The sequence below is a fragment of the Pleurodeles waltl genome, chromosome 7 (genome assembly GCF_031143425.1).
Source record: "Pleurodeles waltl isolate 20211129_DDA chromosome 7, aPleWal1.hap1.20221129, whole genome shotgun sequence".
NCBI classification, from domain to species: domain Eukaryota; kingdom Metazoa; phylum Chordata; class Amphibia; order Caudata; family Salamandridae; genus Pleurodeles; species Pleurodeles waltl.
Genome location: NC_090446.1, coordinates 401,851,008 through 401,873,830, shown reverse-complemented (window position 1 = coordinate 401,873,830; position 22,823 = coordinate 401,851,008). Strand labels below are relative to the sequence as shown.

The 22,823-nt window shown below is 42.0% G+C and overlaps 1 protein-coding gene across 7 annotated transcripts in view; it reads right to left on the bottom strand.

Annotated features, from left to right (window-relative positions):
* The window catches only part of PHF20 (PHD finger protein 20), a 1,394,195-nt gene that overhangs the window by 1,155,705 nt on the left and 215,667 nt on the right, over positions 1 to 22,823 (bottom strand). For 6 of the 7 annotated variants that reach the window (XM_069243878.1, XM_069243882.1, XM_069243883.1 and 3 more), the window contains exons 5-6: positions 11,516 to 11,595; positions 3,518 to 4,064 (exon numbers count right to left, since the gene is read on the bottom strand). In XM_069243878.1, the coding sequence (XP_069099979.1) occupies positions 3,518 to 4,064; positions 11,516 to 11,595 (627 nt within the window). Of the gene's footprint in view, positions 1 to 3,517; positions 4,065 to 4,435; positions 4,483 to 11,515; positions 11,596 to 22,823 lie in introns of all 7 variants that reach the window. The other variant, XM_069243885.1, reaches the window with a different exon arrangement.

Below are 22,823 nucleotides of genomic sequence, written 5' to 3'. Positions count from 1 at the left end.
GCACCCCTGTTTTCATAGGCGCCTATGTGTTTTGGGCACCCCTTTGACCTCTGCACCTGGCCGGCCCTGAGCTGCTGGTGTGGTAACTTTGGGGTTGCCCTGAACCCCCAACAGTGGGCAGCCTATGCTTAGGAACGGAGACTTGTAAGTGTCTTACTTACCTCACAATCTAACCAATACTTACCTCCCCCCAGGAACTGTTGATTTGTGCACTGTCTACTTTTAAAATAGCTTATTGCCATTTTAACAAAAATGATGTTATTGCTCTAATTCAAAGTTCCTAACTTACCTGTGTGGAGTACCTTGCATTTTATGTATTTACGTCAAATCTTGAACTTGTGGTTCTAAAAATAAATTAAGAAAATATATTTTTCTATATAAAAACTACTGGCCTGGAGTTAAGTCTTTGAGTGTGTGTTCCTCATTTATTGCCTGTGTGTGTACAACAAATGCTTAACACTACCCTCTGATAAGCCTACTGCTCGACCACACTACCACAAAACAGAGCATTAGAATTATCTAATTTTGCCACTATCTTACCTCTAAAGGGAACCCTTGGACTCTGTGCACACTATCTGTTACTTTGAGATAGAACATATAGAGCCAACTTCCTACAGTTTCCAAAAGAAATAAAGAGATTGCGTCAATAAAGAGACTGAGAAACAAAGAAAATGGCAGCAAACAGGAAATGTTATGGCTTCCTGTTTGACAAAATTTAAGTGGTGCACTTCAAACAAATGTACATCGTGATCATGTAAAAGTATTGTTAGGAGTTTGTAATATTTCCTTGTGTGTGACTTGATGAATGACTGAAGGGTGAGTTTTACAATCCAGGCTTGACTAGCATGGTGTCCGAGGAGCGTGTATGTGATTAACAGTGAACTTTAAAATAGAGGTGAAAGGCAACGTTATTTCTATGACAGAACCGAGGTGAAAAGGTAAAAGTAAAGAACCACACTAACCCGAAATCCCTTTCCCACTCCAATACTCGAAATGGAGATGTTATGGCTTTCTGTTTGACAAAATGTAAGTGAACAAAAGTGGAACGATGCAAGTGTAGTTGTGCCTCCGCTTATAAGGACACGAGACTGCAGCTCTTCAATGTTTCAAAGATGCATTTTTTTTTTTACATGTAATGGAGGTGGCAGCTAGTAAATGTTTACTTTTGTCGCACTTTTGACTGACTACATGCATGGCTCCCTGCAATTCGTTAAGACATATCTCTTGGGAGGAGTTCAGCAGCACCCAGTCTTGGTACATGTAACTAGGCCGCTGTACAGGGTATTCTTATATACATGCAGGTATTCGTGCAATTCTCTGGTGCTTTAATCCCGACTTTTTGCCCATCGGGTAACCTACTGGAGCTCAGTGGCTGCTTAAGAAATGTGCATCTCTAAATAGCTAGAGATCACGACCCGAAACCTAAGACAGACAATAGAAGCCGCCCTCACAAAGGAAATGCAATATTTGGAATTCTCCGACATCATGCTAGGGCAGGTTACACAAGCCAGGTTCGTGAGGACTGCCATATTAAGCAATTAACTGCAGCTATTGGAGTCATCCTTCACATGCCATCACCTTCGCAATGTAACTGCGCAATGTAATACCGCAATGGAGTTCACATATGAAACTGCCCTGATCGTGCGATGCTAAGGGGAGCGACACAAGAGAAAATTAGTTTGCCCACGCTGAAGTAAAGGGGTGATTGTGCAATAAGCCAATGCAACAGGGTCAGTCTGCAAGGGAGTAACAAATCAGCTTCAAGGTGGAACAAACGTAAGGCATTTACCAACATCATCAAGGGATTTTCGAAAGATAAGCCCACGAACGAGAGTGATGGGCATGAGGAGGGCATGGTAAAGCCAACTGATAGATAACACATCGGAATGCAGCACTTGTGCATTGCTACGCTCGACCTAAAATGTAGAAGGGGGGAACTGTTTCTAAAATCAAAAAAGTATAAGTACGTTGTGCAATTCCGATTCCATCCCCCCCTTCTCTCTAAAATCCCACACACCCCTCACTTCGACTACTGGGGGAGGGTATATGATTTATTAGCAGGGGTGACGGGAATTCCATAATGGCTCACACTCTTACACTTTAGATCATTTTAAATAGGTTTGTCTGTAATGAACTGATTACTCTGAAAGTCATGATGTTTTAGTTATCGGTCTCTTTCACTTTGCATTATCACAGGGATCCAGCATGGATAACGTTTTCTTTAGTTAGCTGTGAAAACGTGTAACACATAGTATTCATTACAGTTTAACATAATATTAAAACACTAATTGTGGTGCTTGTACATGCCTACTGACAGAATGACCCGACCTAAGACCCTTGCATTTTAAACCATCGGAATAGCTTTGAGGGCCACCTACGGCATTTAAAATACTCGCATTAGAAATTTTCTGAGGTGGCGGAAGTTGTCTTCTTCGCTCCTTATTGAACAATGCTCTTGGCTCTGCATTAACGTCTTACTGATTGCAGCTAGATATGTCTCTTCTTGTCTGGCCCCTTCCAATTAATGTGTGAGTGGATTTCATGGGATCCCCATTAAAGTCTGCAACAGCATCAAAGCATAAAACACCAGTTTTTCCAACAGGACAGTTTAGCTCTATGTTACTGCAGTTTTTTTATCCACTTCTTGTACCCTAGAATGGCCAACTTGATTGACTATCTCACATGTACAAGAATTACTGGTAAAAACGTGTAGAAACTTAGAAAGCACTTGCAGCGTCAGTGAACACTATCTAAACTTCCCAAGGGAGGCGCTTATGAATTCCTGATATGAATAAAGTTGTTTCTATGGAGTATCACGAAAGCCTTAGTGTTGGCAGCAGAACATTTCTGTTGTGTAGTTTGGTTGCGGCAAGTAATAGTAAGGGTGAAGACCGTGCTCCCGTCTTGCTTTCTGCACGTGCACAGTATTTGTGAATCAGGTTTTTACTATGTTTTTGGCTCTACAGCTGAATGTGTAAGCAAAGATCACAAGCATTTTCTGTTTTCCCCCTGAAATTCCAGCTTTCCTACTTTTGAAGTTGGTAGCCCATCTACTGTTATGTGTGCAAGGGGGATTTGTTCATTTCAATTTTTCCAAGAGTATCCTCTCCCTTTCGGACTATCCGGTAAACTAATATGAGTTGTAATCAATTTCTTTAAGAAAATATGAAGTAAAATTGACAATTTTGAATGCTCTTCAGATTTTGCTCGTAGGAAGGACTCTTTCAACGTGCATTACAATACTTGGTCCTGACTGCTATATTCACTACCTTAGCAAATTGCGGGGCATGATTATGCCCAAACCATTGACATTTCACCAACCACCACTGCTAGAGACAACATAAAGGGGGCACTTTGGAAAACAACTTGTCATCTTCACTAAAGCCCATCCTTACATCTCCACCATGAACATAAACACTTAAATGACTGTACCATAATACATGACCATCTGTTAATTTTTTTTTTTTAATCATGTGACATACAGAGCATTATATTATAGCATACTATTTTAATTTACCTGCAGAACTTGAGGATTGTTGTCGGCTTCGTTTTCTTCTGTTGCCAGGAGCTCTATGACTGTTATTTGTTTTTATCTCTAAGTGCTTGTCAATCAAAGTGTCGTTATCATTTTTTAAGATATTCTCTTTATCTTCTTTTTCAGTGTTGGGCAAATGCATATCGGGTATCTTATGTTCCTCGGAAATGGCATTAATTTTTTGTTTTTCACAATCTGTCCTGCTTTTCTCAGACACAATGACATTTTGATTTTCAGGATCTTTTTTCCTTTCCTCAGCAGTTGCAAATAACTTATCTTTATCAGGATCTTTTTTGCTGTGCCCCTCAGATACAGAAATGGACTTATCTGTATCACATTCTAGCTTGCTTGTGTCAGAAGCAACGGGCTTATCTGGATCTTTGCTTTTGTCAATATTTTGTGAATGTTCATCTTTACCTTTCCTATTAATTTCTGTTGAACTTCTCTGTTCCTTATACTTCTCTCGTTTTTTCTGTGTACGTAAGGAAATGTCTTTGCTTCGCTCTTTAGGCTTTGTGCAAGCTAAATTCTGAAAAAGCAAACAAAAAGATTAATACCTGCATTACAAACTGAATTGAATACTTGCACTATAACAATCATATAGGTCGTGCTGTTTGTGTTACAGCATCTGGGCAGGAAAACATGCTGATGAATGTTTCAGAATTAAAAGAGAGGAGCCTCCCCCACCATGAATCAGAATTTAACTGAAAGACTAGTAAAATAAATCAGTGCCATGAGAAGGATCCAGCCAGTGAAGCATGCACATAGAAACAACATAGAAAAGCATAAAAAAAGGACACACTCGAGGGAAAGACACAAGAGAAGATCGAAACCAAAACATTCATGAGCAAAAGGGAAAGGGAAATGTCTGTTCGAGGCAGGCAGAAAATAAAGGTTTACCTTTTGCGCAAGCAGAGATGCACTAGGAACATAGTCTCTAGTCATTGCTGAAAAGAGAACCATATTATTTTTGGTTTGATTTCCCTGCTTCAGTACTAGTAAGACAGCCATACAGTGACTTAACAGCATCTACAATTCAGCAGCATATCTTTCATAGAGTCACATGGCTGAATTATTCCAATCATCATGGTGGGAGCCTGACACTTGACTGTTTGGGGTTCTCAATGTGGAGCTAAGCATTTTTTCATGTAACTATTAAGCTCTGCTAGCGTTTTTTTTTTTTTTTTTTTTTTTAAACATTACATGAACCCGACCAAGCCTGTGGTATTTTTACCAGAACTCTGGGAATTGTAAAGAAACACATGGTTTGTTCCTTCTCCAGGAGGGAACCTAGAAAATAGCCACAATCTGGCACACAACTATTTCCAGATTTCATAAACAGGCAGATTTGTTTTTTTACGAAAAAAAAACAGAAAACGAAACATCATTCCTTGGATAGGGGCCAGATTTTGGGGAACTCGTACAGCGCCAATCTAAGAGGGAGGGAAATGTTTCAGAAACTTCCACTGACTGGCTATCTGTAGGGATTGGAGTACAGGATGAATGTAGATGGATGACGCATACCTTAAACCCGAGGAGAAGTAATTGACCTAGCACACATAATGTAGTATAGACCAAAGGCTGGTAGTCACCATTATGTCTTGGAACATCGCGGAAGCAAAAGCAATTGTTACAGATGGATTTAAAGTAATGACCAGTGGTAATTATTCAATAATAGTACTCCAAGAAACATGGCTGGTAGATCCAATAGAACTAGGAGGCTACTCTACATCACATCAAAGCCGTAAAATCAAATAAATCGGGCAGACCAAGCGGTGGCCTAGCCACATATATCTCTACGGCACTTCATGCCACAAAGGAGCAGCTGGCCTTCTCAACGACAGACCTACAGGCTATCAAAAACAATTTTAGTGATAGCCTTCACGTTCCGTTGATCCTCTTCAATGTCTATGCTCATCCGCAGAAGTATCGGAAAGCCCTTCTCTTTGAACAACTACTGCAGAAGGTAGAAGAGATAAGATGTGTCAATCCAACATGGGACATTTTAGTGACATGCGATTTTAACACCAACCTGATATACACTCCAGAACCAGACGACCAACTGGCAGCTGAAAACGCTATATGGTCAGTGTTGCCGCAGTTTCCATCGGCACAGACGATACTAGATATAAGGGGCAAACAACTGGTAGAGGGCCCTAGAGCATCTGAGCATAAGAGTACTAAATGGCAGGGTGAAAGAAGATCTTCTGCCAAAGCCCACTTATTACAGTGCAAAATCAGCGACCACAATAGATCACACGGTCGTCTCTCCTCCCCTGCTAGCACATGTCAGTAAATTCTAAATCAAACCGACTCTCTACAGTGACCATTCATTTCAACACATAGAATTGGTTTGGAATGCTCCATGCTTTCTTTCAGCTACAAATGCATTGGGAATAGTAGCCTCTGTCAACCTAAATCGTCTGATCTGGACGGAGTCCTCACTACCACGGCTGTGCAAAAATATAAAAACTCTGCTTCAATCGATAGCGTGTCAAGATCAGTCAACCGTGGATGTGTGGGCTAGCTTTCTACGGTTAATACCTTCAATTGGCGCAGCCAGGCGTCATGCTCCAAATATTAATCGGAAGTCACTAAGCATGCCATCAGAAATCCTGGAATTAGGAAAAGAACTGAGGAGCAACCTTAGATCTACAAAAGTTAGACCTTTTACGGAATCTTTATGCGCACAAATAAAAACCTTACGAAAAAACTATAAGAAACAGGTATGGCAAATACAAACAAAAAAGGAGGATGAATTCTGGCTCAAATTACTTGACAATTACAGAAAGGCCAACTCTAGAGCATTTTCGGCGTCAGTGAATGAGATTGGCCGAAAGGTAAGGATAATAAATTGTACATCAATTCCAGAAGACAAATGGGTAGATCACTTGACTGACATCTTCAAGCCACTCTCTCCTGAGGAAAACCAGCAACTAAAGGTTGCGGTATAACCCACAGACTTTAGGTTTACAGAAGCAGAATTCAGTGCCGAGGAAATTGCCCAAGTCATCAGAAGGGGCCGTAGGGACGGGGTGCCCGGCCCTAATGGCCTCCTGCAAGCCATATTCAAGGCGGATCTGGATTATTGTTCAGCAACACTGTCAATATTATATATCGAAGTTGAGCGCAACGGAATCATTCCAGACAGCTGGAACGGATCCTTCATTAATCCGATATATAAAGGGGGTAATTGAGCCACCCCAGCCAGTTATAGACTGATAGCGCTAATTGACAGTGAAGCTAAATACTTCGCCTCCTTGATTTTAGCAGACCTGCATAACTGGTCCAATCTAAACAACCTGGTCCCCATGAATCAAACTGGTTTCCGGAAGGGCTACGGCACAGTGATCAACATTCTCAAGCTAGGTGACATTGCCAATCGAGCGAAGTGCTTAAAGAAAAATCTATATCTATGCTTTGTGGACTTCTAAAGTGCGTTCGATCGAGTGGGCAGAGCATTGCTCTGGAGTAAACTGCGAAGCTGGAGCTTGCATGAACCTATTCTGAGGTGTATTGAATTATTGTATGACAAAACCTGGGTGCAGGTCAAGGTAGCAGACGGCTCAAACATTTCTCAGAGAATATCAACAAATATAGGACTAAAGCAAGGCTGCGTCCTAGCCCCCCATCTTTTTAACCTCTTTATGGCTAATCTTTCAGCTATGCTGGATGCAACCAACTCGCATTCTCCCAGGATGGGAAGTCTGTCCATATCACATCTATCATAAGCGGATGATATTGTTCTGCTAAGCCACACAAAAATAGGGCTGCAACGGCTGGTTAGTACATTGGGTGATTTCGCAAAGACAGACAAACTAGAAGTTAATATTTCAAAAACTAAAATCATGTCCATAGGATGCCCTTTGAATTCTGGAAATAAAATAAAGTTGAGCGGTATTGCACTTGACACGACTTGCAGTTACAAATGCCTTGGTTTTACTATAGACAATAAGACCAGTCTTGTACCACAAAAGCAGTATATTGCACAGAAGTGCAAATCCTTGGCGGTTGCTTTCTGCACCTTGGCTAAAAGACTAAAAGGTCCATCGTACAAACCATTACTGTCTGTTATGTCGGCCAAGTTCCTCCCAGCCACTACATATGGAAGTGCGGCTCTACATAGGAAATAAGTTTTCAATCTTCCTCGTTCTGCTTCCCCAGCAAAGGTTAGGCTGGAATTCGGTCTAACACAACAGCAGTTGGACAGCCAAGCCCACAAAATAAAAACTTGGTACAAAATAAGTAAAAATACTGTCAGCCCTCTAGTCATGGCACTATGGATTTCAGTGAATAACAATGTAATTTTCTCCCAAGTTGAAAATGGAGCTCACAAAAATGTATTGTATGAGCTATCAATAGTAATATGTTCATAAGTCCCTACACTATGTTAAAGGCCTAAACTGAAGTACATAATCTAATCAAGTGTGGTATCAGTATAGTATGTGTCAGTTTTTAAATGAAAAAAGTTATTTAATTATCAAATTTAATATATATCACACAAAATGTAACAAAATTCACAAAAATATACAAAAAGTACAACAAAACTAAAATGGTTTAACAAATGACTTGATGCTACATTACATATTGACAAAAAGGGTTTTTACAGTTAACACAAATACATCAAACACAAAACAATTCATCCCTAAACAATCATATTTAAAAAAGAATGAAATCAATCAATTATGTGAACGGAATTCATCCACTCTGACAACTTGATACAAAAAGATTTCTATTCATCCAATATTGAAATTGCTTGCAAGGTTCAACCAAATTCAGCCGACACGTGTTTCGTCCTGCAAATGACTTTATCAAGGCTTTTCTTTTCGTATTTTTGTATTCTACTCAAGCTACAGGTCCGCAAATTCTTTTAGGGTCATGAGAAGTCTGTATGTATTGGTCTCCAAAAGAGTAATAAAATCTTGGGTAGGCATCTACAGTCACAAAGTGACTTGTGTGCGCCAAAATTGTTCATATATCTGAAATGTAGTACATCTCCATATCTCGTATAGCGAGGTCCCAACCGGTCCGTGATCCTTTGATATCAGCATCAAGTACATAACAATGTAACCTCAGTATACAACAGGTACTTTAATAACACCTTGCAAGAAACACAAAGTACCTATGGGATTCCAATATTTCATATCCTCTTTTGTGTCGAGCGATAAAAAAGGAAATAGGCTTCCAATCATTTTTAGATGATAAAGTTACATTTGTGCAGCACTCACACGCTTTGTCAGTAATGCATACTTATACCATCTTGGCGCCATCACATTATCTGTCCGCAACTTTTGCATCTCATATTAAGCATCGTTTCCTGGCGCTTCGCTTAGGAGCTTTACCAGCCAGAGCGAACCAACCATCGTGGAAGAACGGAGGAGAAATTTCCTGCAGGCTATGTAATGGCCCGAAGGAAGATATGGTCCACCTGATTTGTATTTGTCCGGTCTTAAAAGAAGCGCACCAACAACTATTAAAACCGCTCTTTGTGAGAAATGGGACTCGCTCCTGTCGGCCAGCAGTGATGTCAATGTTTGACCCTTGTGATGTACAGTCAATATGCAGATTTATCAAATTTCTGACTGTACATACCAAAGATGTGAATCAACTCCCCTGGACACAGTCTTGATTAATGAATCTTAATTCCTTTAGAACTGAAAGCTGGCACTCTGCACTTTAGCCTATAAAATTGATTTTAATCACACAAAAGGATTTTTATGGTAAAAGGAGCTTATTGAATTTTAACAGAATTTTATATGGTATATTATGAGCTGATTGTTATGGTTTTTATTAACTAAACAATAAAGATAGAGATTGTGTATTCCACAATCACAGTATTTGCAGCACTCTAAGTGGTGTGAATATTTTCTGTTCTTGTAGTCTGAGGAGTATTAATCAGAAACCCGTGGGTGAATACAGAAAGGTATATGTTTCTAAAAAGTAGACTAACTTCAGCAAGAGGTTATTTGTGTGGATTGCGCATGTGATTCCTAGAGAAACAATGTTAAAATAAAAAATAATGAAAGAACAAATGAAAAAGCAGAAACAGGTGACCACTTTCATCTTTATTTTTTTGCACTGAAGGCTGACATAAAAATAACATTATAAAGTTTTATCTTTCAGACTCTCGTGGACGCACAGATACAAGGTACTAGTCGGCTCTCCAATAACATTCAATACCAAAAGCCATCAACTGAGCCGTGTCGTATAATGATTTTACATAGAGTTTCAATAACGCATACATTTGTAATAAAGTTTAATTAATGAAAACGTGAGAAAAGAAAAGCTATGCATCTTTGAAATGTGCCCAAGAATCCGCGTTTAGAAATTAGGGTTATGCGTAGCAATTTAAATTTGGGATCATCCAAAATAACTGGTGATTTTCAGGCCGTTTTACAAAATGCGTCTAATGCACACTGACTTACATTTGGAAGTGAAAAATAGGGTAATTCAATAGACAAACGTTTGTCATTCTGCATTCTCCCGATAAAACCGGTAACTTAAAAGTGTGACTAGGCCTTTCACACAAGACTGAAAACATCAAAAACTACACCACGAGAACTTCAAGATATTTATTTTATATTACACGGATACCTGAGATGTGGGTAACTGCGGTACTAGGGGCCAGCGTCGACCAAAGAACAATAGAAACTCCCAGCAAAACATAATTCCAAAAACTAGACCCATAGGTGTGGCTAGTGTGAATCACACGAAACTTGCTTATCCAGAACACCCTGCGAATGTCACACTTTGGCTTTATGTGAAGGAATATTTTGGAATATGCAGGGATCAAAAATGTCATACCACTCCGTGTTTCCACACTTCCCCTGTTAAAAAAAAAAGATACTCCAATTGTGTTGGTGGGCCACTGCCTCCGATGGGAACATCAAGATTTTTACTTTCAACGAGTGATGTAATTAATGCCCCATAAGCACTGAGGCAGGAGCGCAAGTTATTGCTAGCCCTGTAAACTATAACTAGTGAATTCCAGTGTTTTTCTGTTATTTCAACACATATAACTTCACACAGTGTTATGCCAGTCAGCTTGAGAAAACAGCCAATGGCACTATGTGCATATTGAAGACAGACTACTGAGGCAAAAAGAGCTCAAGCTAAAGAAGACGGGAAAGAAAAATAGCACAAACTTCTGAAAGGGCATACATGTATCAAGGATAGCCTATCCCCAGGAATTTGTTTAGTCTGTAAGAAGCAAGTGCGGTCACCACCGATCGAAGGATTAAAAAAAAATAAAAAGACGACAATGCATGCATTCGTGCACAGAAGGAGCGTGGGGAAAAAACAGATAATGAAAAAGTATGATGTAGCAAGTTGGATGTTTACATGCGTGCCATTATATTAATTCAAATTTGGAACATACTGCATGCGTCGATCAGAACGTAAAACATTCATTTATTTCACAGCAATAATTAAAACTGTTTCAAGGGGAAAGAGAATATTCCTAACTGATAACCCCCTTCTCGACTCTTTTTTTTCTTCAAGAGGGCAGGGTGAAAGTATTCCACAGTATCATATAAATAATCCCATCACTCAAAATGCTTCCACCGCAGCGCATTTAAAAATGTTCAGGGCACTGTGCTGTTAAGCCACCATCCCATTCATTGTTACTGCATTTCTAACGCACAACACACCATTTACTTTTTCTGCTGCGGATCAGAATCAAAATCATAATTTTACACTTTTTTAGATTTCAGAGAATATTGTTTCATCTGACGATGTTTTTAAATGGAGGTTTTTAAGGGGACTTCATGTCACGAAGGTATATGGTGCAGTGTTAATGGGAGAGGATGAGGTCTATCCAATATGGCAGATGTACCATTTGCAGTTTATAATTTAATCATACTAAACATGCTTTGGAAAACTATTTAAATCCAAATCCATTTCCATTTTTAAAATCATAAGTGAGTGAAAGAATAAATCTTTGCAGAGAGAAGGGTAAATTAACATGAAAAATGTCCTCACCTGATCTTTGGAACAAGGTTTGACATGAATATTCTTTACAGTTTGAACTATTCCATCGAAGAATTTCACAGTATATGTTCCTAAAATATATATAAAAAAGAATTAGTAACTGTCGTTTAGAAAACGATTATTCAATAAAGTCAAACATTGAATTTCTGGGTCCACCCTACATGTTTTCATTAATAACTACTTGAGTCCCGCAGCTCGACAAGACATTTAGGAAGATCGCATTGCTTCCAGATTGTAATCAAGTGGGCTTTCTAAGCTTCTGACTCCCGAGGTACACAGCTTCACTATGTCCCTTACTGCAAATAGCCCTGTGTTTCCTTAACCCCTTCGCTGCCAGGCCTTTTTCACCTCAGGTGCCTGACCTTTTTTTGACTATTTGGGGCAGGCATATAATTTCTCAGAAAGTTTACTGGCGGGGCACCAACCAGTGGAGTGTGAAATCTGTTGGTAATAACACACATGAAACAGTTAAAGTCCCTGCTCAGTGTGTGTGGGTCTTGAGGATGTTTGACTAGTAGCATTGATGATTGTTCCAAGTAGGTGATTGGTCTTACACTGGTGGGAGTACAGCCCTATACCATGGAGAGGCCTGCCAATGAGCAGACCGGATACGTTTATGGTCTAATGGATAGAACATAACCAATGGATAGAGTCCTACTAACTTGACGAGCAGAGAATACTCTTATTTTTCACGCATTCATAAGCTTCACTTTCACAAAAAATATTTGTCATATCTCAGCTTGAGACTGAGCTTCTTAATATGGATTATCTAGCTAAATCCATTTTAAACCACATCCCACTGTTCCCCACCTCATATTAGGGTGACCACTGGCTAAGGTCCTGAAGTGGCAATGTGATTTGGGGCAGTTCGCACTTAGGCCCTCATAACCTTTTGACAACATAAGCTAGCCAACCAAATTTGCGTCCTTTTTTCCCCAACATCCTAGGGATTCCAGAGGTGCCCAGTTAGTGACCGAAATGGGTGTGAAACCAATGCTGGATCCCGGAAAGCTAAACATTTCTGAAAAGTAGACATTCTGAATTCAGCAAGGGGTCAGGTGTGTAGATCCTACAAGGTTTTCCTACAGAAAATAACAGCTGAAATAAAAAAAATATTGAAATTGAGGTGAAAAAAATGCAATTTTTCCCAACGTTTTACTCTAACTTTTTCCTGCGATGTTTTCAAAAGTAATATACAGTTACGTCTGCTGGACTCTTCTGGTTGTGGGGATATCTAGGGCCTGTAGGTTCATCAAGAACCCTAGATACCCAGAGCCAATAAAGGAGCTGCACCTTGAAATGGGTTTTCATTGTATACCGGGTATACAGCAATTGATTTGGTGAAATATAATGAGTGAAAAATAGGTATCAAGGAAACCTTTTTATTTCCAAAATGGGCACAAGATAAGGTGTTGAGAAGCAGTGGTTATTTGCACATCATTGAATTCCGGGGTGCCCATTCTAGCATGTGAATTACAAGGCATTTCTCAAATAGATGTCTTTCTTACACACTGTCTTACATTTGGAAGGAAAAATGTAGAGAAAGGCAAGGGGCAATAACACTTGTTCTTCTAGTCTGTGTTCCTCCAAGTCTCTCGCAATAAATAGTACTTCACATGTGTGGGTAGGCCTAATGCCTGCAACAGGAAACACAACATGAACACATCACATTTTTACACTGAAATTTGATGTGTTTTTTGGAAAGTGCCTAGCTGTGGATTTTGGCCTCTAGCTCAGCCGGCACCTCCGGAAAACTGCCAAACCTGTGCATTTGTGAAAACTAGACACATAGGGGAATCCAGGATGGGGTTATTTGTGGGCTCTCAACAGGTTCTGTTACCCAAAATTCTTGGCAAACCTTAAAATTTGGCAAAAAAACTAAAACAAAACAAAAACAAAAAAAAACTTTTCCCTCACATTTCAGAGATGAAAAGTTCTGGAATCTGAGAGGAGCCACATATTTCCTTCCACCTGGCGTTCCCCCCCAAGCCTCCCGATAAAAATGGTACCTCACTTGTGTGGGTAGGCCTAGAGGCTGGAATAGGAAATGCCCCAAAAGCTGGTCCAATATGGCAGTTTGAAAAAAAGTTTTTAGGCTGACAAGTGGGGAAGAATTTGTATCAATATGGATGAGACAATGCTGGGTGGTAGGAATTTTGTGGATTCCTGCAGATTCCGGAAGGTTCCATCACAAAAATGTGGGGAAAATGTGTGATTTCCAGCAAAGTTGGAGATTTGAAGGGCATAGTGGGTAAGAAAATCATGTGGGGTTCATGTGAAGCACACCACCCTGGATTCACCTAGATGTTTATTTTTCACATGTGTCTAGGTCTCGTCGATTTATCTATATGGCAGGGTCGCAAAGTCCAAAAAGTGCAACCCTCACCATTCCAAGTGGGACGATTTTGAGAGTTAAACAAGCTCTCATGTCCCAAATGTAAAATCAAAACCCCAAATAATCAAATGGCCTCTTGCTTGCCGTGGGATAAGATGTTTTAGTGTGAGGAGGGAGAACTGAAAGACTGTTACCCCCCTTCAGGTGGGGTGGGAGCATAACCATGCCTATACTGGTTGGTAGCCACCACCCCACTATTTTTTTTTATTTTTTATTCCCTGACATCTAGTAGGCTTTCTGTCCCGCCGGGGAGTGGATCTTAGAAAAATAGGTCCATCTGCCCCCAAGGAGGGCAGAAATGGCCAACAGTAATATGTGCCCCCATGGGAAGTGAGTGACCTTTGCCCAAGGGGCTGCTCCCCCAAACAAAACACACACCCCAATCCCTGGTGCCTAAGTGGTATCTGCCCCTGCCCCCCCCCCCCCGGGAAGATCGGCCTAATAGAAATAGGCCAATCTGCCCCCCTGGGGTGCAGAAATGGCCTAAAATATATTTACCCCCACATCTCACGATCGGGCTGCAGAAATGCTCAGAAAGACATCAGAGGAAAGGCCTTTGATCCCTCTCCCACCCCCAGCACGTGATCGGAAGAGAAATGCTTTTTGATTTCTCTTTTCAGCCGCGCTGGAAGCTGAGCTTGGGGGTGGTGGAAGGGGAAGCGATTCCCTTTCCAGCACTGCCCTAAGGGAGTGAGGGGGGGAGGCCCTCGGGGGGAGCGCTAGCACTTCCTCTGAGGGCCTCTACCAGGGCGTAAGCCTCAACGCCGCAGCCAAGGATGTAACCATTACATCCTTGGCGGGGAAGGGGTTAGTAACAAACTGTTTACTACAACTCAGCTGTGTTTGGACAGATGCTGTCACTCCGGCATGCATGAGACCATGGCTGACAATAAGCAGGCTAGTCTTTTTGAGGTCATTGGTCTGTTTAGGTAATACCGTAGACCCTTCTTGGAATACAAGCCATAGAGCGATTTTTCAGCAGAGGAGAAAGAATTTCATCACAATGACTTATTGTTACAGTAACAAATTCCGTAAGCAAACAACTAGATCAACAACAGTAGCCTGGTTAAAGCAATTAGGTATGCTTTAAGCTCCTTTGCAAAAGGAAACATCTGTTAGGTCAATCTGGTAACTCACTGTTAGTAACAATCCACAAATCTCCGACTTAAGTATTAAAGATAAGACCTCCCCTACTCTCAAATGCACTGGAGTCAGAAAATAGTACTTCCTTTGAGAACTTAAATTCCACACCCAAGTCTGTAGCCTTTAAAATTTAAAACTTTCCATCTGATATAGGGGTTATGCTGAACAGCCACTTAAGATCTAGTGCTGGAGTTTGAATTTTAAACCTTGCATGAACTGGCAGCCAATATATTTTCCCGGCTGCTGTTCTGGGTCGTACAGCACGCCTTGCCCCGCCCCTGCAACTACTACAACATCTGGCTCAAACAATCAGCAGAGGCCAATAGCTGAGCTAATAGAGCAGAATGCTCCTCAAACCTGGGTGCCACAAACACAAGGATCATGCAAAAAGAACGGATGATGGATGGAGTGTGGAACAAATCAAACATTCACCCAGTCAGAGATCTGGGTTTAATCCATCTGTATTTTTGCTCACCTTGCCATTCCAGTTTGGACCCAACCATATGCAAATCAGTCTTGACTCTGCTCCCCATGGAAACAGTCGAGCCCGAACTACCAAGCCAGTTTCTCGCTGGACCAGAAACAAGCATCATGGGACCAGTTTCGGGGTATCACCACTCATCCACCAGGCTAGCTTAAATCTGGTGGCATAGCAAGCACAAGTATTATCTGTTCTTTTTACTAACACAAGGATCTGCATGAGCGCCTCAAAAGGCGCTCTGTAGAAAATATGCAACCCAGAGTGCCCAACAGCATTAAAGCCTCACTATCCACCCAAACATCTTCCATATTGCAGGAAATATGGTTGTCTGGGCTGCAAGGTGGCTACTGGAACAGAGGACCAGGCCAGGAATTTACCTTGGAGGGCAGATCCATCAGTCCTAGGGACACGATGGGAGCCAACACCTGGCGCTCAAGGCCCCCAGACTTACTGACTTACCACAGGTCTACCATGGAGCTTCCTCCTCAAAGTGCTAGTGCCTTGCACTGAAGTCAACTATTTGTTAGGCCTGAACAATGCTGGGGCTCCCTCCTACAACACCACCCCAGATTGGGTTCCTTGGTTTGAGACACATAGAAAACACAGGGGTGAGATAGTTCAACCCCACCAAAAGCTGGCAGATGGAGACCTCCCTCCCTCCCTCCCCCTGATGCCTGTAAAACCATACACAGTGGCCCATGGGGATGATAAAGTAACCCAAAATCAGCACACGCCCCAGCTCACCCAAATTTAGAAGCTAGCCTTTTTCAAGCCACAGAACCTGTAGTGGAAAGCAAAGGCATACTGGGCTCCAAATTACAGGCCATTATGAATACGAATGCAGTTCTGAGGATGAAAAGTTTCTCTGCAGTCTTTGATCGCAGTCTACTAATAACCAAACAGAAAAAGTTAGATGATGAGGTCATCTCAGAAGTTGACAGGATTAAGTGTCAAAACACAGACATGTTGGAGAGAATTAGACTTCCTGAATATCGGGCTTACAATGCTAAAAGCAGGCCCAGAAGCAACAATCTAAAAACTGTGGGTCTCACAGAAGGCAAAGAAGGGAAGAATACAGAATCCTATCTGGAAAGGTAGATCAGAGTTATCTTCACCTTGAAGGGCTTGCTGGCTTCTTCGCGAAGTAAAGGACCCCGTAGATCCCTCCAATGGCATCCAATCTGTTGGACTCACCCAAGACAATGGTAGGTAAGCTCCTACAATGCAAGGCCTGAGACTTGAAGGCACAAGGCACTTGAGATGGGCTCATCTGTTGTGGACAACTCAAACATACTCCTTTTCCCAAACTACAATGCGGTGGTGAAGCAGCAGTGTTGCCCATTTTGGGCAGGCAAGGCAGAGCCATGCAAGTTAAGACTCTCGCCACTGCTTCTTTTCCCTGAGAAACTCAAGTTAATAGTTGAGGCAGTAGGCCACTTCTTGTCAGATCCCAAGGAAGCATGGTACATGACTGAAAAAATAAGCAATCTCAGCTACCCAAGTACAACCTGAACAGTTCAATCGAGGTAGATAGGAGGGCGATAAAGGTGGGAGGGTGGAGTGCCCCAGACAGATGAGACAATAACAGGGCAACATAGGTTTAATGGACTGATCATGGCTTCCACCTCTGGGAGTGGGTAGTGCAAGCGCAAACCACACACCTACTGGGCCTGAAGGGTACATGCCACTGACCTGCAATGTCAAGGATCTGTGCAACACAACTAGGAGGCATCAGATACATGCAATACCGCGAAAGCAGATGGGTCAAGGTTCACATGATATTCCTTGAGGAAACCCACCTCACAATCGGAAGGCGTAAAGCTGTTGGGCAAGTGGAACGGACAGCATTATACACAACTTATTGCACTTACTCAAGAGGAGTCCTGATCTGGATTATCCCGAGGTCCCTTTTAAGGGTCAAAAGCCACCAAACAGAAAAAGAGGGCAGATAAACGTATCTGGTCTGCTCAATGGCAGGCGTCTCCATGGTATAGGGCTGTACTCCCACCAGTGTAAGACAAGTCACCTACTTGGAACAATCATCAATGCTACTAGTCAAACATCCACAAGACCCACACACACTGAGCAGGGACTTTAACTGTTTCATGTGTATTATTACCAACAGATTTCACACTCCACTGGTTGGTGCCCCGCCAGTAAACTTTCTGAGAAATTATATGCCTGGTCTAATGGATAGAACATAACCAATGGATAGAGTCCTACTAACTTGACGAGCAGAGAATACTCTTATTTTTCATGCATTCATAAGCTTCACTTTCACAAAAAATATTTGTCATATCTCAGCTTGAGACTGAGCTTCTTAATATGGAATATCTAGCTAAATCCATTTTAAACCACATCCCACTGTTCCTGACCTCATATTAGGGTGACCACTGGCTAAGGTCCCAAAGTGGCAATGTGATGCTTGGCAATTCTGCACCACATTGACAGAAGATCTATCCTAATTTTTCATACTGAGTGGTCAGTAGAGATTCCCCTCGAAGTATAGGCAGCCACAATATATAAGAATAGTACGAGTTCAGAAGACACCCAGAGTTAGAAAAGTTAAGCGCAACGTTTCTTAGTTTAGATGCAGAATTGATTCAAATGAAGCAAGAGATGTTAGATGAGGTTGCTGACCACACACTCATTGACAGAAAGTGTACATCTGAAGAGCTACATAAAAGACTTACCATGTATAACTAATGCAAATTCCTAGCCACATGGCACATGAAGGGGAACAGGGCATGTGCCGTCCTAGCCAGACTATCCCCTTCAGGCATACCACAAGCAGAAACTGCCATGCTGACAAACTGATAGTGAAAAATGAGGTAGACATCAATGAGATTGGTAGTGCACAATAAGACAGACATCAACAAAATCTTTGAAGAGTTCTACAGAACCCTTTACAGGGTGGAACTATCACCTAAAGAGGAAGCTCTTTAATATGCGCTCATAGCCAATCTGCAAAGGTTCAAACGAACAGCAGACTTTATAAATTGAGATCCTTCGAAGAAATCATGGCTTTCACCTCACAGATGACACCCAACAAAACTCTTGGGAACGATTGTCTAATCCTCAAGTATTGCAACTATTTAAAACACAAGTGTCTAAACTCTTACTCAACATGTATATGGTGGCATCTGAAAGGGGAGTACTCACATATGACTAAGGCGGGCAAACATATTACTGCTTTCAAAATCAGATGTGACTACTCCCTCGTGTATGGACTGAACCAGACATTCTATGTTGAACAAAGTCTGCAACATCCTAGCAAAGGTCCTAACACACCAAATAATGCAGGTTATGGCAGAGCTGATCTACCAGGACCAGAGTGGAATCACACCCTGCTGGGATACCATCCCCAATGTGCAGAGATTATTTCACAATATCACCTGTATCTCACAGCCGTTTGGGGGGGTGGGGGGCTTCATCTTCTCGTTTGGAAATCTGTGGAACATGATGTGTCTGCATGTTCTCTCTGTCTCACAAGTTCGGGAGGGGGCGGGGTTGGTAAGCTTGTAGCATTATCCAACTATGTTTCAGTTATCAAAATCAGTACAGCCTTCCTCAATCAAGTTTCAAAGCTCTGAATCATTAGCTTACAGACCGCATGCATAACCAAGGGCACATTCAAAAATACAATTTCCAATTGCATGCTTCTGCATGTGCAAACCAGTAGCATATGCGTCATCACTGCTCTAACCTCTTTGTAACCTACTCATCTGTGAAGGGGTATTCTGACCCACGCGCATATACGAGGATGTAAGTTTTCATCTTCTTCATTGCCTATGAATTGTAATGTTCCCTTTAATTTTGCTGTACTGTTGTCTTTTTTAATTTATTGAAGTTTGTCATGTACTGACCTACCAAATAGTTGTTCCCCAATGAATGGTGCGTTTATATTTGCTTGTACCTCTGCCTTGAAGCCTGAAAATCTTAGTGACGTTTTGAAGTAGTTTCATCCATCATCTGTCTGCTTGCTGTGGCAGCTACATCTAGTGCTGATTTTAAGCATGTATTCATAATATTTTTGCCATCCTCTAATTGCTGCAGCTCTTTTTTTGTATTGCCCTAGAAGAAGCTTCATTCATTCTGTAATTTCTTCCCACTGCTGAATAGCATATCTTTTAAGCAGGGCATGTGAATTAGCTATCCTCCACTGATAAGCTGAACCACTTTCGAACTTTCTCCCAACTAAGTCCATCTTTTTACTTTCTTTGTCAGGGGGTGGCCCTGAAGCTGCCGGGATGTTTTTTTTCTAGCAGTTGCTGCTATTATTGAGTCAGCAGGCACTGTTCCCTTAATATTAGCTGTGTCTTTGGTAGAATGTTTATATTTTTTTCCCTCATCTCATGGAATTATGGCCCTGCATGTTGCAGGCTCCTTAAAGATTTCTCTGCCTTGACCTAAAATGCTTCGAAGCATGGGAAAAAATTGGTTCTTTGTGATGGTAAAAGGGTTTCTAATGGAAAACATGATTGTGCTTTTCCTTCTTCCGGTTGTACACTGTATTTGTCATCTGCTCTCTTTATTACCTCTCCATACATGGTGATGTCATCAGGTGGGGATGGTCTTGATGGGTAACTTAATACCATCTTCAGGAGAATGTCTCTAAATACGGTCACTGAGAATCTGTAAACTCTGAGCACTCCTCTTCCTGGATGACTGACGCTTTTACCTCCCTCTTCTTCTTCCTCGAAGAATATTTGTTGTTCGTCTTTCTCCTCCATCTGGTGTTGTGGAGTTAATGATGGTTCTAAATCTTCGACTTCTGTTTATTGTTCTTTCCTTTCTGGCTAAAGTTTATATGGGATTCTCCATACCCTCAGTGAATCGTCAAAATCTTATTTTCTTTTGGAGTAAAGCCGCCATTTCGGCTTCAAAACACTTCTTCTGCTCTAATTCGGCAGCCTGATCTACACGGACTGCTGTCGATGCTTTTCTCTTGATGTCGAGTTGTCCTTTTTTCGGTGTCTCAACCACTGTCTTTTTCAGCATTTCTGCCCTGTTCAAGTCTTTCAACGTGGAAGTGTCTTGACCTTGATTGTCCTTCGACATATTGTTATTTTCTTTATGTTTTCCTCCTGCTGTATCCCTATGAAGGGGCCAGAGAGGATCTTTATGATAAATCTTGCCTTCAGTCGACGTCCTTTTTTGTTGGCGACGCCGATTTTATCAATTTCAACTGTACAAACAGTTACCTGCCCAAGTGTTTTTTTGGGGATACCAGAGTTGTCTTCTTTGCTTTTTTCAGCTCCTCCTCCAAAATATTTAGTTCTGTGTCTGAACTTTCACCTTCAGCCTGCTCTGCGATATTATTCAGCCTGCTCTGCGATATTATTGTCTTCATTCCTTGAGAGTGAGCTCTTTCAGAGAAGGTGCACGTTTTTGTCCCTGCACAGCATGATGTGTTTGCCTTTGTTTTTCTCTCACCTTCGAGGTTTTCGACTTTAACACCGCATACACTCCATAGCTGTTACTCTGGCGATCAAGAGGTATGCAAAGATTACAGACCTGGTGTTGATCCTTTTGAGTAAATCTGTGGTGGCAGTTGGTGCAAAACTTGAATGGTGTTGTCATTTCGGGCATTCTCCTCACCAAGTGGTTCTCCTTTCAATGGAGTTGGTTTAAACTGTACCTTCTTCGACTATGCTGTGTGGATTCTCTCCGACTGCCAGATGAAGACTTTGACGCAATCAACTTTTTCTTCATGGCCTGGGGACCCTTCAGCTATGCATTCTGACCCAACGGTGGAAAAAAGAATCCGAAGATGGCGACCATGAAAACAGCGTAATTAGAAGGTGTATAACGTCATAGGAGGCTGGCTGGACAAAGCAACAAATGGTGGACCACTAGATGGCGGAATAATGCCCAGCATGTGAATATAGAAAAGATTAATGCTGCAAAATCTTTTGGTACTTGGATGCCTAGAAATTATTGTGAGGAGAGATTTCTATGCATCAACAAATCCAGCAAGTGGGTAATTGGTAAGTTTTCAATTCTGCACACATGAAAAATTGCTGGCATTAATAAGCATGCGTGTCTAAGCAAAAGGACAACATGCTGGGCCGACACTCATACAGTTATTGTGATTGACAGAGTGGCATGGTTTGGCTCTCTGGAGCAGAGTGGGGAGTGTGACTTAGGATGGGGAAGAGCCAGACAAACTAGTTGCTTAACTTCGGTAACCCGATTTCTGGTGCACACTGTAGGAAAGTCACTTTTTGTCATGGGTACCCGCACCTTTTTCCTTTTATCAGTGCACTTAGACTGTTTTCACTGGGATCCTGCCAACCAGGACCCCAGTGATTTTGCTCTCTTCTCTAAATTTGGCTGCTTGGGTACCCTTTACACCCCACAATTGGCATACTGGTGTACCCCTTTAAGTCCCTAGGATATGGTGCTTAGGTACTCAGGACATTGGTACACGAGGGGTCCCCCATGGGCTGCAACATGTATTATCCCACCCGTGGGATCCAATGTAAACTGGTGTGCAGGCCTGCCATTTGCAGCGTGCGTGAAAAGGTGCATGCACCCTTTTTCACACCAGGTCACTGTAAGTCACTTCTATTGTGGGCCCGTCTAGCCCGGAGGGCAGGGCGCAAGTACCTCATGCAGGGGTGCCCCCACAAACTCCAGCCCCATTTTCATGGACTTCATGGGTGCGGGGACGCCATTTTATGCATTTACTGGACGTAGGCCACTACCTATGTCCAGCTACATAATGGTAACTCCGAACCTAGACATGTTTGGTATCAAACATGTCGGAATAATACCCAATACTGTTGCCAAGGACTTACAAGGGGGTACCAGTATGTCAAATGTGGGGTGGGTGTGTGGTCCAAGCAACCAAATTTTAAGGAAGAGAGCACAGTCACTGGGGTCCTGGTTAGCAGGATCCAAGTGAACACAGTCAAACAACCTGACAACAGGGAAAAAGTGGGGTTAACAATGCCAAAAAGAGGGTACTTTCCTACACTTCTGCTCCAAGGGATCTTCAGATTCCATGTAGCCCTGGCCCCCAGCACTTCATCCTTGCAAGGACAGTGTCCTCTCTGCTACTCCAGCAACGGACTCCCCTCCAGGTGTGCAGACTAGGCCTCACCGCAACCTACTGTACCTGCTGCCAGCAAGTTGCCTGAGAGGGTTATGACCGCTCCTGCTGGCTCTCCTGACTGCTGTGTGTTAGTTCAAACTCCCCCCCAAGGGTCGAGTCCCCTGGGCTGTGCTGGTTCTCTTCAGCTCTGCAAATCCTTTTCTGTCCACATTTGCACTTA